General features: G+C 42.7%; 2 protein-coding genes across 3 annotated transcripts in view; both read right to left on the reverse strand.

Moving 5' to 3' along the window:
- Positions 1–2,913: 2,913 nt before the first annotated feature.
- Positions 2,914–11,597, reverse strand: BLOC1S2 (biogenesis of lysosomal organelles complex 1 subunit 2). Its single transcript, XM_004020110.5, has 5 exons — positions 11,527–11,597; positions 11,033–11,149; positions 5,781–5,900; positions 4,978–5,082; positions 2,914–3,397 (listed from the first exon to the last, which is right to left on the reverse strand). Exons 1-5 carry the CDS (start codon positions 11,579–11,581, stop codon positions 3,366–3,368), a joined length of 429 nt encoding a protein of 142 aa, XP_004020159.3. The 5' UTR covers positions 11,582–11,597; the 3' UTR covers positions 2,914–3,365.
- Positions 11,598–13,215: 1,618 nt separating this feature from the next.
- PKD2L1 (polycystin 2 like 1, transient receptor potential cation channel) overlaps positions 13,216–15,027 on the reverse strand; it is a 59,662-nt gene continuing 57,850 nt past the window's right edge. For both annotated transcript variants that reach the window (XM_015103379.4, XM_060405122.1), the window contains 3 exons: positions 14,742–14,863; positions 14,369–14,492; positions 13,216–14,058 (listed from right to left, as the gene is read on the reverse strand). In XM_015103379.4, the coding sequence (XP_014958865.3) occupies positions 13,990–14,058; positions 14,369–14,492; positions 14,742–14,863 (315 nt within the window). In that variant the 3' untranslated portion in view covers positions 13,216–13,989. The remainder of the gene's footprint in view (positions 14,059–14,368; positions 14,493–14,741; positions 14,864–15,027) is intronic.

Here is a 15,027-nt window from a genome sequence, read left to right on the forward strand (position 1 = left end):
GTGAAATGGAAACAAGGGTTCCTGATAACTGAGGTGCATGGTAGACTCATCAAAGCCAACCTAAGCAATTCAAAATTAACTAAAACTTAAAATAAGTTTAAGAAAGATAATCAGAAAAACTCTGATTTTCCTCACAACTTCTACAATGTTTTTTTTTGAAAAATCAAATTACCTGCCTCATAAACATCGATGTCTCTGTATTGCTGGTACACTGACATGTTTTTTCTACTTTTAGCACAATACAGCATAGCCCAGGAGTGAAGATCAAGACTGAATCTTAAATAAGAGAAGTTTGTCAAGCATGGGCAGGTAATCATTTCAGGAAGAGGAAACCTGGTTGAGATGTGAAAACTCAACCATGAAATTCTGTTATCCTTTTTTGTTTTTAATTTAGGTATATGGAATTCTGTGTTACCTATACAACTTTCCAGCAAATCTAATCTGTTGTAAAGTAGAAAGTTTATGAAAGAAAAAAAAAAAAAGACACCACATCCATGGGAATTTAAGGTAGCTCATGACAGCCAAATACAATGTTAAGTCTCAGAGTAATAGGAAGTAAAATTTTAAAAAGGAATGAAATAGGGACCTTGTATGCATGCTAAGAAATATGGATTTAGAAAACACATTCTTGCCAACTGCACATGAACATTCTCCAAGATAGATCATGTATTTGGCTGCAAGTCTCAACAAATTCAAAACGATAGAAACTATATCAAGTATCTTTTCTAAATACAATGTCACAAAACTAGAATCCAGTAACAGGAGAAAAATTGGAAATTCACAAATGCATGAAAACCATACTCTTGAACAACAAAAGAAAACAGAAATCAAAAGGAAAATCAAATGAAACATGAAACTGGAAACACAACATACCAAAATTTATGGATGTTGCAAAATAAGAGGGAAGTTTACGGCTATAAATGCGTTTATCAAGAAAACAGAGCGATCTCAAAAAGCCTAACATTACACCTCAAGGAACTAGAAAAAGAAAAACAAACTAAGCCCAAAGTTAGCAGAAAGCAGGAAAAAATAGAGTAGAAATAAATTAAATAGAGAGCAGGAGAACACTAGAAAAGATCAATGAAATTAAGTTGGTTTTGGAAAAGATAAAATTGACAAACCTTTAGCTGGGCTAACCAAGACAAAAAGAGATAGGTCTCAAATAAATAAAGTTAATGAAAGAGGAAGTCTACTGAAATACAAAGACTGTATAAGCAATTATCTGCCAACAAATTGGACAATCTGAAGAATTGGATAAATTCCTAGAAACATGACTTACCAAGATTGAGTCAGGAAGAAATGGAAAAATCTGAACAAATCAATAAAGGGTAAAGATTTTGAATCAGTAATCAAAATCTCCCAACAAAGAAAAGCCCAGGATCAGATGGTTTCACTGGTGAATTCTACTAAAGAAAGAAGTAATACCAATTTTTCTCAAACTCTTCCCAAAAATCTGAAGAGGGAACACTCCTAAACTCATGAGGTGAGTATTACCCTGATACCAAAGCCAGATTAGGATACTACAAAAAAAAAAAACTGCAGGCCAATGTCCTTGATGAATATAGATGTAAAGCTTCTTAACAAAATACTTGCAAACCAAATTCAATAGCACATTAAGACTCATACACATGATCAAGTGGGATTTATCCTGGGATACAAAGATGGTTGTTGTGTTGTTGTTGTGAAAGTCGCTCAGTTGTCTGACTCTTTGCAACCCAGTCTATGGAATTCTCCAGGCCAGAATACTGGAGTGGGTAGCCTTTCCCTTCTCCAGGGGATCTTCCCAACCTAGGGATCAAACCCAGGTCTCCTGCATTGCACGCAGATTCTTTACCAGCTGAGCCACAAGGGAAGCCCACAAAGATGGTTCAACACACACAAATCAATAAATGTAATACATTAATAGAATGAAAGATTAAAATTATGGTATTTTCAACATTACCTTAGGAGAACCCTAAATAGAATTGGGGATATTGTTGCCTCTATATATTGATATCAATTTCAAAATGCTAGTTTGTGTCGGGGTGTGTATCTGGCCAAATGCTTCAAATCTTATATGAAAAACAGTTACAGAAAGTTTAATTAAGAACCAAAGGGAATTACATTTGACTACTTCCTCAGAAACACAAAAGTAATATGAAATACTTATTAAGATGTTGGTTTCTAAGTTAAAAAAAAAAAAATCTGGCTTTTTCAAAGACAGCATGAGAAGTCATGAAACAATCCCAAGCAGGAGTAATGTGGCCAGTTTACATTTTAGAAAGACTGATCTGCCAGTAGCATAGACTACAGGTTAGAGGCATAGTTAAGATGAGAAGAGACCACAGCAATAGTTCAGAGAAGCAGAGGATTATGGTGGACTTCTAGAACTTAAATGGTGGGAAATTACAGAGTTAAGAACTCTTTTGGAAATGGAATTGGGGACCTCAGACACCTTCATAACAGCTGATACCCAACTCTGGATATAATTGACTGTCTTCCAAACTAGACTGGTTAGTTAGTATCCTCTGATGTCTTTAGTCTGAAAGGAATACAGTCAGGTTCCTGGAAGCTCCCCTGACACTGCAGACACAAGTAGGAAGATATTTTATAAAATGCTTTACTTATTGAGTAGTGGCCTGGGTGGCAGCCCCACCTGCCCACCTAACATACACACACATACACATCCTGTTGTATTTCCAAAAGAGAGCACACATGCCAAGATGTCATCCATCTCTAGCCATCTGACTCATAAAGAGGAGACAGAGGGGCCCATCACATACACCAAGCTATCGCAACGACACTCCTTTCACTGTTTCTGTTCGGTCTAGAAGACCTGGCCTGAGACGGTTTTAAGATTTTCTGTTATTTGCAATGTATGGAAAAGTAAATTAGTGACATTCATAAGGTAATAAACTGACAAGAACAAGACCGTTTTGTTTTCCTTTTTTAATTTAGAATCTTGTTAGCAATACATTACATCCTTGATAGAAAAAACCACCTTTTACACAGTAACTCAAAAACCAACCATTTAAGAAAATAATATAGTAATCAACTGCTACCAGGGGAAAGAGGTCCTCTCATTTGATTCTACTGGCAGGCCCAGGTTTATCTGAACTTTGAGAAACTCTTTGTCCTGAATGGATGATGAAGCATTCAAGTAAAAGGTAAGGAGTTATAAGTGTTGAGTTTCTGAGGATTCTGCCTCAAAAGAAGTTCCTCCAGGGATAGCCACAGTTCTCCAGTTTACTCCAATGTTGCGATGTTTCTGGGACGACCAGCATAGGTGCCTTTTGAGGAGTTTTGACAATTCATCAACCTCAAGATTCAGGTCTTATAAAACATTCTTCCCACATTAAAAAAGACTTTGTCCCCACAGTAGTTTTTCATCGCTTCTCCAGCTTCTTGTACTTGGCTTCTGCAGTGGGGAGAGGGAGAGGAAGAGTTATATCTTTTAAAATTGGCTCTTAGAAAAAAAAGGGAGAGAGGGAGAAAGAAAAAAATAAATAAAAAAGACTCCCCCCGTGGTCCAGTGATTAAGATTTCACTTCCCAATGCAGAGGGCACAGGTTTGATCCCTGGTCGGGGAACTAAGATCCCACATGCCCGTGCAATGTGGCCAAAAATTAAAACATAAAAAAACAAAATCAGCTCTTACAAAGATACTCTTTAGTTAGCATTTCCAGGCAAATTAAAAAATGTCTATTACATTAAAAAAATATCTATTAACTTCAGCCCTTGTAGCTGTCCAAACTGTATCCAAATTACGGGAACACCATAAATGCTAACTATCATATTAGCTACAGACAGATATTTGGATACCTGTCCAAATATAACTAGTGTGCACAACTTAAGGAGTCAAATATCCACAAAATATCCACACACATAACCAAGAATCTAACATGAGTTCCCTACATTCTAGCCCTGTCAACAGCACCTGCTCAGACACTCTACCAGGGTTAAGCAAACCTATTAGCACTTGAGCCACCAGGAGCCTTAGAAAAGCACAGGAAGCACTTGCCCCTCCAGGCTCTGTCCCAGGCACCCTCTGAGAGTCAGACTAAAATCTCAAGTACGTTTCTCCTTTTATTTTCTTATTCCTATCCCTCATACACACTAGGAAAACAATTTTGAAAGATACTGGGATTTAAAAGACCATCAAGTAAACCTCTTAATGTTACAGATTCCCTCTTTCTTTAAAACCCTGAAAGCATCCGGCACAATGCTTTCTAAAGTTCACAGTCACCATTTAATACATTTAATTGTGGACGTTAACTACCACCCATGTCAAATCTCAGTCTGCTACAAACCAATTGCTTGAAGTAGTCAACAACTGTCAATGATTAAAAATAACATGTAAATTATATCTAGGGTAAAAACAACTGTGTTTTTTGTTTTTTTTTTTTAACAACTGTGTTATTTTTACTCATGGCTATAAGAGCCAGTCAGGTAGCAAGGCATCAACACTAGTACCAGTTTCTTCATTAAAGGAAAAGTAATCCCTTAAGAAAGCCTTGATTGGACTGTCTACTCTGTTTCTGAGATGTGTATCTACATTATTAAAGATGCTTCAGCCTGCTGAACCACACTTAAAAGCTTGAGCTTTGAAATCAATCATACTTTGGAATGCAGCTCTTCTATATACTAACTTTGTGTCCTTAAGCACTTTCACTGTGCAACTCTGCTGTCCTTAAGCCAGTTATAACTCCTTCAACCACAGCTTCCTCTTCAACAGAATGGGGCTAAAAATCATGTACTTACCTCAGAGATTAAAGGATAAAAAAAAAATAGGCACAAAATATTAAGAACAGTGCCTGATATATTATTAAGCACTCAGGAAATGTTATTTTATTACTACTAGTCATAAAAAGTTACTCTCCAGACGTATTATGAGATTAAAATAGATCACTGTAGGCATACTGTAAATGTTAACTATCATATAAGGTCATACTGGCAGGAGGGTGCTCTTATCAAATCAAAACAAAAAAAAATGGTTACCCAGTTTTTTTGAATATGCATCCAACTTGTAGGCTGCCTGCTCAAGAGCTGCTACTTGCTCCTCAATTACATTGATCTGATCCAGATAAGGCTGCAGTCCAGCATCTTTAAAAACAAAGACAGACCAGGGTTTATACAGCATCAGCAAGGAATGCAGAAAAAGGTGGAAAGTAACCATGCTAGTGTCTCTTCAGCTCTGCCTAAGACAGAGTAGGTGGAGTGACAGGATTCTGATCACTGGCAGGCACATGCCTTAGAAGACAGCAGCGAGCTACTCAGGTATGACTGGTGACCTAAACAAAGTTAGGTGCCTCTCATCTACTAGTTTTCCTCTCTTAAATTCCTTGCTCCTCAAGCAATCTTTCCGTTACTGACTCAGTTTCTTAGGTACTCCCAGACCAAGAAGGAGGGCCCTATAGACAGGGAACACAAATATAAGTCAACAGGAAAATATATTCTGCCAACTAAAGCAGCATTTTATGATTATATATGTTATGGTTTTCTGTTTATAAAGTAGTCCTTTACGGATTTCATTGTTTATTCACTAGAATCTGGCCACTTTTCCTCTGCCCCATTTTTCCGGAAATAAATGGATCAAATCAAGATTCAGAAGCAGAAATAACCATACCACCAAAGCACACTAATCCTCAGAGTGGAAAAAATTCACTTTAACTTTGTAATTCACTTTTAGAAAATGAGCTACCTGAGGACAGAGACCATGCTCCCTTCCCTTCTCCACTGCCCCAAGCACAAAAGAACATTAAGTACAAACAAACACGTTTAATTGTAAAATTATTACTTACACTTCTGGTTTAAATCCTTTAAGTTTCTACTAATGTTTATAGCAATATCTTTCATTTCAAGGTACTTCAGGCTGGTTAGTTTATTCATATTTTCCAGGAGCTTATAGTCTTCACTGGTGGCTTTAAAACAAACACAGAAGATGTGATACCTTTAGGATTTGTGTAGATGACTAGAATGTGGAATTAACGACCAAATGGCAGTTCAAGGCAGGATCTAGGGAATGTCAAAGAAGCAGGCCACTTCTGATCTATGACGTTTATACTCAGCCTATGTACTCCAGGGCTTCCCTGGTGGCTCAGCAGTAAAGAATCTGCCTGTAGTGCAGGAGCTGCAGGAGCCGTGGGTTTGATCCCTGGGTTGGGAAGATCACCCACTCCAGTATTCTTGCCTGGAGAATCCCATGGACAGAGAAGCCTGGAGGGCTACAGTCCATAGCGTCGCAAAGAGTAGGATATGAGTGAAGCAACTTATGCACACACATATGTATTCTAAATGTCTAAGTAGGAATTCAGGCAACAACTGGCCAACTATTTAAACCAAATAAAATCCAGAAGCTTTAGGATTGTAGTTAGAAAGGGAAAAGATAAACTCATGTACCAGAAAAAGGGAGGTGAAGCAGTCTTGGTCTCCCTAATATGACATCATATAACTGGGCAGATTGCACCATAAATACAGATACATATAGATGGCTAATAAACATGTGAAAAAAAGCTCAACATCGCTCATTACTAGAGAAATGCAAATCAAAACTACAGTGAGGTTATCACCTCAACACTGGTCAAATGGCCATCATCCAAAAAAAAAAAAATCTACAAATGGGGCTCCCTTGGTGGTTCAGTGGTAAAGAGTCCACCTGTCAATACAAGAGAAAGGGGTTCAACGCCTGAACCAGGAAGATCCTACATGCTGCAGAGCAACTAAGCCCGTGAGCCCCAACTCTGAGCCTGTACGCTGCAACTACTGAAGCCGGACTGCCCTAGAGCCCATGCTCCACAACAAAGAGAAGCCACTACAATGAGAAGCCCGTGCCCTGCAACGAGAGAGCAGCGCCACTCACCACAGCTAGAGAAAAGCCCATGCAGCAGGGAAGACAGCACGGCCAAAGCTAAATAAGACAATAATTTCTAAAAGCTCTACAAACAATAAATGCTGCAGAGGATGTGGAGAAAAGGGAACCCCCTTGCACTGTTGGTGTGAATGTAACTTGATACTGCCACTACGGAGAACAGTATTGAGATTCCTTAAAAAACAAAAAATAAAACTACCATATGACCCAGCAATCCCAATACTGGGGATATACCCTGAGAAAAGCATAATTCAAAAAGACACTTTGGCCACCTGATGCGAAGAGCTGACTCGTTTGAAAAGACCCTGATGCTGGGAGGGATTGGCGGCAGGAGGAAAAGGGGATGACCGAGGATGAGATGGCTGGATGGCATCACCGACTCGATGGACATGAGTTTGGGTGAACTCCGGGAGTTGGTGATGGACAGGGAGGCCTGGCGTGCTGCAATTCATGGGGTCGCAAAGGGTCAGACACGACTGAGCGACTGAACTGAACTGAACTGACCCTAATGTACATTACAACACTATTTGCAATAGCCAAGAAATGGAAGCAACTTAGATGTCCACCGACAGATGAAGGGATAAAGAAGTTGTGGTACATATACATATATAATGGAATATTACTCAGCCATAAAAAGGAACGAGCTTGAGTCAGTCCTATTGAGACAGATGAACCTAGAGCCTGTTATACAGAGTGAAGTTAAGTCAGAAAGAGAAGAACAAATAGTGTTTATTGACACATACATACGGAATCTAGAAAAATCGTACTGATGAACCTATTTGTAGGCCAGGAATAGAGACATAGAAAACAGACTTGTGGACACATGGGGGAAGGAGAGGTGGGACAAATTGAGAGAGCAGCACTGAGATATAAACATTACCATACGTAAAACAGATAGCTAGTGGGACGTTGCTGTAACACAGGGAACTTCAACCCAGTGCTCTGTGACAACCTGGGGGTGAGGGGAGAGGGGAAGGTTCAAGAGGGATGGAACATATGAATACTTAGAGCTGATTCACACTGTTGTATGGCAGAAGCTAACGCAACATAGTAAAGCAATCACCATCAACTGAAAATAAAATAAGGAAAAAAAACAGCTTTGCAAATAAATGTAGAAGAGATGGGGAAAAGATACATATATATATCAAAATATATATAAAGTCAACTAGGACCTCAACGCTTCTTAGTAACTCATTTACTACTTGTGATTCTGTATTCCATTTTAGGCACTGACTTTTCCAAACTATTTGCCTGCTTCTCACATTGTTGGTTCCCTTCCCCATCCCTACTCAAAGCAAATGGCCTTTACTCCAACTTTCCCAAAAGTCAAGCCCGCTTACATAAACTGCCTCAATCTTTCTGCCTCACTTCTACACTTCTCTGTAACTTAATATATTCTCAAGAGGCAGAAGTGTTCCTATTCTTGCCAAGACAGCTCCTCCTCCTCCTGTGTGCCTGATCCCAATCCTTCTACCTCTTCAGAGCTTCTCTTCAACCAGCTCCTTTCCCTTGCCTTACCAAATTCTCTCTCCATCCTGGCATCTTCCTCTCTATCTATATTCCAGTTTCCTCCAGCCCCAAAGCACTCCCTCTATTCTACACCTACATCATTTGCTCAGTAAAGCAAAGGAGCTTCACTGTTAACCCTTTTGAAGGAGTAACTTACACTCACTGCTTCCTCCTCACCACCACTCTCTGGTATAAACCGTTCCTGTCTGGTCTCTGTCCCCAGAGACAGAAAAATCACACCCAGAGAAATCACATGCTCCAAGGTTGTCAGTGCTCTCCTAATTACCAAATCCTTGGCCTTTTCTAAGTTATTATCCTCCTGGGCCTCTCCATAGTATCTGGCATTACTGCTCTCCCTCTCTCCATGAACTGCTCCTTTCCTTGGCTGCTATAGCATTTTCTAATCTAACTGCTCTTTTTGAGTGTCTATGCCAGATCTCTTCTCATCCAACTCCCTTAACTATCAGGTCTCAGCTCCTCCTCAGCTGTGACTCATGGCTGATGTTTACATAGGTGGCACATTCCTATGGCACTCCCAGAGTTTTTGAGTTTCAAACTCAAAAAAGTATCTGTATAGATAAGAATGACAATCATAGGGAAATTATAATCCACTTTAAATTAATTTTATAATAATCATTTGTAAATCTAGGTACTTTAAGTCCTGTTAATAAAAACTAATTGCCCAATACAGGCATTCCCTGAGATTTCAGTCCAGGTCTTCTTATCTGCCTCTAAGGTCTTCCTTGGCAACCTCTTCCTACACATCCTAAACTCACACTACTAGGCAGGTGACTCCCAAATCTGTTTTTCCTGCTCTGATCACTCTGAGCTCTGGACTCACATATTCAGGTCACCTGAATGTCTTGGTAACAGTCACCCGAGTATCCCAGTAACACCTAAAATCAGCAAAGCCCAAGCTGAAAATGTTATTTTCACACTAAACATGGTTCTTCTTTCCAACTTGCCTATTTTGGCTGATGGCGCCACTGGCTTAAAACCTCAGACATATCTTTAGCTGCTCCCATCCCTCAATATCCACTTCAACAAGTCTTATAAATTCCACTTCCATAATGATCTTGGGTCCATGCTCCTCTCTCCACTCCTTTTACCATCACTCTGTCATAGACCATATCTTTTCATCTGAAATGTTATTCCCTCTCTCCTCCATATCCACACTCTCACTGCTATCAGACTTGTCTCTTTCAAATAACAGTGACACACTCAAATACCCAGAAGCCAGCAATATTATGTAAATGAGTGAAGCAAGCCAGGTGTTTGCATATTAAACACAAGATTATTCACTTCTACAAAGAAATACACTCTCATTTCTTGGAACAGTATGATCTTCTTAGTCTTAGTCTATAATTTACTTTATCAATTTTGATAGACATTGGTACAGAAAACCATTTCTGTACCACTACTAAAAAACAATATAAGAAGAGTAATAAATGGCAACTGACTTCGGGTCTCAGTAAAAGGGAGAAAACAGGGAATAGTGGGGACAAACCGCACCACGCTGGTCCATTTAAAGGAGACAATGCCCAACTCTAGTCAATTAGAGCCTTGCAAGAATGGGAGCACTGCCAAGTCTTTGGAATTTTTAAAGAAAAGCCAAAAGTAAAATAAAATCAAATCTAGATTTTGTTGCTTGGTTTCTCTTGCTTAAAAATAAAAAAACAAATAAATAGGCTGTTGGAGACTCACAACCCCTCCTATTCTGCATCAAGCATTTTCTCATACATTCTGGTTCACAAATTTAGCTCACAGCAACTTCCTGGGGAAGTGAAACAATATAACAGACCCTTATGAAAAACTACACTTGACCTGGACTTCATTTTTTGGATCTTCCTCCACACATGGGTCATGCTTCACTGGGAAATACACACTGGACCAAAAAATTAATCATGTCTCAAAGAGTGGGTCATCAAATCCTCAGACCAACCTAATAGACCCCAAATTTTGCTGATCACTCCCCATTTCCCTTTAACCTAATAAGTACATCTCTTTAGCCAAACAAACAGCTTGCTTATACCATCTCACTCACTAGTCATTTCCCACTTATCTGCCGATGAATTCTTATATTCTTTACAACCCCTTTCAAAATACACTTCCCCCAAGGAAGCACTTCGTGATGAATTCTTTTTCGTTTTCTCAGGCTCAGTCTACCCTATGGAGACCTGCAGGTTTGTATTAAGTATTCTTACGTGTTTCTGCACCAAACTTTTTTTTTTTTGAAGTACAGTTGATTTACAATGCTGTAATTACTGCTGTACAGCAAAGTGACTCAGCCATATATATATATATATGTATATATATGTGTGTGTATATATACACACACACACACACACACATTCTTTTTTCCTTACATTCTTTTCCATTATGGTTTATCATAGGACATTAAATATAGTTCTCTGTGCTACATAGTAGGACCTTGCTGTTTATCCTGTGTTTCTGAAAGTAGTTCCTGAATTTCTCCAGGGAAGGGAGGGACTTCTTTCCTACACTTTCTTAACCTCCCCAAACTTTCAACAGGCCTGTTTTTAGGTTTATGGGGTTAGGGAGGGAGCCGCACGCTGACGCTGCTAAAGCACCTCACGGGTTTGCGGATGCCAAACGCCAAACCACTCCAGCGGGTGGTGCCCGGCACTACCCGCATCCATCCGGACCGCGCCTCACCCGTCAGCTCCCCAGTCAGGTAAGTTGCCATTTTGGAGAACATGTCCCGGCAGAGCTCATTTATGTCAGCCTCAGCAGGCTCCTTTGCTTCCTCAGCAGTCTCCACAGCGACATCATCTGAATTAAAGGAGAATGAGTAAGTGCCCCGCCCTGCCCCGGTCCTAATCCGGACACAGCAGCTTCTCCGCACACCCCTCCACCTGACCTCATTCCATCAAATCCGCTGCGTTCTCACATCCGTAATTCCCAGTCCCTCGCTTCGTTCCTGCCTTACCCGCCTCTGCCTCATGCCTCTGCTCCCTTGCACCGGCCTCAGCCCACACTTGACCTCGGGGCCACTCTTTCTCAGTTGCTCTGACAGGACAAACACGCGCACACACAGGCGCGCCCCTCCTATCTGCCCGCTCCCGCCAGGTGAGCCCCGGCATCTCGGGCCCGTACCCGGAGACTCAGGCCTCCCCACCGGACACTTCATCCCCGTCCACTCCGCATACCTCGAACTGGCTCCTCGCGGTGGATCGCGGGGACACCCTCGGCCGCCGCCGCCATGCCCTGCCCCCGCGCTGCTTCCGGTTGTGAGGTGCTGCGCATGCGCGCTGGGCGTGCCCCGCCCTCCCCGCCCTGGGTTCACTGCCCTGTGGTTCTGCGCTTGTGGGCTAAGTTATGTCTCAAGTAATGAATAATAACCAAGCGTAAGCACTAAGCCAAATTTAAAGCTAAAATAGTCTTCGTGAGTCAATGCGCTACAAAGGGTCCTACATCTGGAACGAGGGATGCACTCAATCCCGCGGCCACTCCCTGGAAGTATCGCTAGCCTAGTAAGACCCACGACCTCTGGGATGGCCCAGTGTAGCCTGCTGACTATAAGTGGTAAAGAGACAAGTTAGCCCCTCCCCAGAGAATCCTCTCTCTGGCCGGTATTAGTCGCTGAAAGACTGTTCAGGAAATCCATGCTTTTGAAGATAGTCTCATCCAGGCTCTGGGAAGCCTTCAGGCCGTTATACCTGAGCCAAAATACTCTCTCTTCTGCTTCCCTGATAGCTCAGTTGGTAAAGAATCCGCCTGCAATGCAGGAGACCCCGGTTCCTGGATCAGGAAGTTCCCCTGGAGAAGGGATAGGCTACCCACTCCAGTATTCTTGGGCTTCCCTTGTGGCTCGGCTGGTTAAGAATCCACCCTCAATGCGGGAGACCTGATTTTGATCCCTGGGTTGGGAAGATCCCCTGGAGAAGGGAAAGGCTACCCACTCCAGTGTTCAGGCCTGGAGAATTCCATGGACTGTATAGTCCATGGGGTCGCAGAGAGTCGGACAGGACTGAGCGACTTTCACTTCCCTTCACTTCTGATGTCCTAGATTAAGGTCAACTCACTGGGCCTTTTTTTTCAGACTGCAGACTGGCACCTGTTTCTCTTCTGTTGCTATAACCTTTCTTGAAGAAAGCTTAGATCATAATATTTTTTTTTCTGGTCACACCACCTGGCATGTGGGATCTTAGTTCCCCCAACCGTGTAGAGGATGGAAGACGTGTGTCCACATTGGGAGTACAGAGTCTTAACCACTGGGGAAGTCCAGTTATAATTTTTCAGAACTGAGGATACAGTCTGGTGTTCTTAATTGCATTGAGCTGTTTCAAATACAAATAGAATGTATTTGATGGGATGGAAGAACAGGGATGGGTGAAGGGAATGGATGAAAAAAGAAAGTGGGGAGCAGTGGAATGTGCCAAATGAAGGAGGAATAAAGATCACAAGGGAAGAGAGAGAGGATATATAGCAGGTGTCAAGATGCAGGCCTATACACCCGAAATCTTGGTGTAGGAGCTTTTTTGTCTTATCTCTGGTTATTCTCCATCTGCACTCTCACTGCCCACACAGAAACACACACAAACAGACACAAACCCCTTAGTCTCTTCACTCTAAGGACCAGAACACCCTAGATTACCACCTCCACTTCCTCCAATAGGACAATCATAGTGTCCACCATTTCAAACCATTCCTATGAGTCAGAAGTTTTTCCTTCAGGACTCCTGGGGAAGCCCAGCTTCTTCACATTGTCACTGCCCCAGCTCTGCACTTCCCAGGAGGGTGAGTTTTCTCCAGCCCTAGTATTAATACAAGGATGGGTCACAGTTCCAGCCCCTCTTCTTTCTCCTGCCATCCCCAAAGCAAGTGCAAAGTCTTGGTTTTCCTAAGGATTTTTTTTTTATTGATAATCACCAGGCAAACCCACAGTGCCCTGTGGAAGGAGAGAGTCAGAGTCCCCCACATTTTATCCAAAGATCCTAGAATCCTGAGGTCGTTTCTTGGCCAGCTTCTCCTCAGGCTTCAGCTCTGTTCTGGTTTACACCCCCATCCCTGTATAGTGGCATGTCTGGAGGCAGGCTTGCCACTGAGCCTTCCTGGACTTTGCTGGGGAAAGTTGAGGGAGGTCACCAATCCAACTCCTCTACAACAGTTGTACTCGCCCCACGCAAGAAAGTGTCCCCTCCTCTCTGGCTTCCCCTTCTCTTTCACAGGGAATCCCAATGGGGAAGAAGTGAACCCCATGGTTGCCGGCAGTTGTCCTCAAGACACACAGAGGAAAAGGTTCACTGGCATGTAAGAAGACATCTAAATATTGCTCTTCTCAGCTTCTACTTTTTTCACAAATCATGGCTAGCCAGATGCTCAGGAAAGTTATTACCCTTCTTTCCTTTATTGTTTTTACTTAAAAAAAAATTATCACAGCAGAATTCAGAGCACACGGGGGTGAGAGGCCCGGCAGGAAATATTTCATAGACCTGCACAGCTACACACAGAAACCTTGGCTCCAAAGGCCAGGCACAGGGTGGGGCTTGACAGCAGCAGTGGTAACACCCAGTGCCCTAGAGGTGGAGGGCGTGTGCTGGGGGAGGCGGTGCCAGAAGAACCTGCTGTCTGAAGCTTTAGGACCCCTCCCCACTACTCTCCTGCCTGCCCTAGAGTCCCCAGGGGGCTGGAGTCACAGCTGGGGCTGCCTGCAGGTGCTCCCAAATGCCTTGTTCCCCCTGTTGGAAGAAAAGAAGGACAGGTCACTTGGAGGAGGAGTTTGTGTCCCACTTTCCTTTTACCTGGATCTGTTTCTCCAACCCCAGACCCTCTCCTGGAGGCTAAGGCCACCCTCAGGCCAGAGAAACCAACTTCAGTTCTTCTTTCCACCCTCTGACCTCCACTGACAGACTGACTACTGGCAACATGTTGCCCCAGGAGAATGAAATGTTGGTCTTTCAAAAATGTTTTGCCTCCATCCACTGAGTGGGATAGATGGTAGAGATCAGCTGTGGGGAGCCAAGAAGAGCCAGGTAAAGGACCACTCACTGTGTCCGGAAGAGGAGCCAGCCACCCCTTTCTCTCCACCATCGTCAGCTTTGAACCCATGGCATCAACCTGGGTCATGACTCCTTCCAGGACAGTCTCCAGCTGCAAAACTCTCCTTGTGAGCCTGTGCAGGATTTGAGAGAGACCAAAGGAGCAGAAATGTGTGTCTGGAGAGCTGGGTGATTCCAGGGGAAGGGGGTACAGAACAGGGGGTGCCTGGATGGGAAGAACATAAGGCCCAGTGGTGCTGGGAGAATTAAAGGGAGACAGGGGTTTTCCCTGGAGTAGGATAGGGAGTTGGAAGGTTGTGAAAAGAAGCTCAAGGTAGAATGACATAAACAGAGTCAGCTCTGGGCCCCCTGGCTGCACGTACGTGTAGAATTCTTCTCCCGAAACCCAGCCACCTGCTTTGGCAGCCTGCTTTGGACTCGACTCGCCTGGTGGGCTCCTCACAATGGACCAGCCCAAGTTCTCAATCTCAGCATGGACGGCCACCTGATCAGAAAGTCAGAGGTCAGGGAGAAGTTGACTCTGGGAAGTCATCAGCTCCTGCTCCATCACTTGCTCTAATGGGCTCTCAGGACCAGGCCTTTGGCTATAGTTATTGCTATAAACTCTAGAGACAACAGAATCAGAGTGGTGGTGCTGGACACAAAGCT

The sequence above is a fragment of the Ovis aries genome, chromosome 22 (genome assembly GCF_016772045.2).
Source record: "Ovis aries strain OAR_USU_Benz2616 breed Rambouillet chromosome 22, ARS-UI_Ramb_v3.0, whole genome shotgun sequence".
Taxonomy (NCBI): domain Eukaryota; kingdom Metazoa; phylum Chordata; class Mammalia; order Artiodactyla; family Bovidae; genus Ovis; species Ovis aries.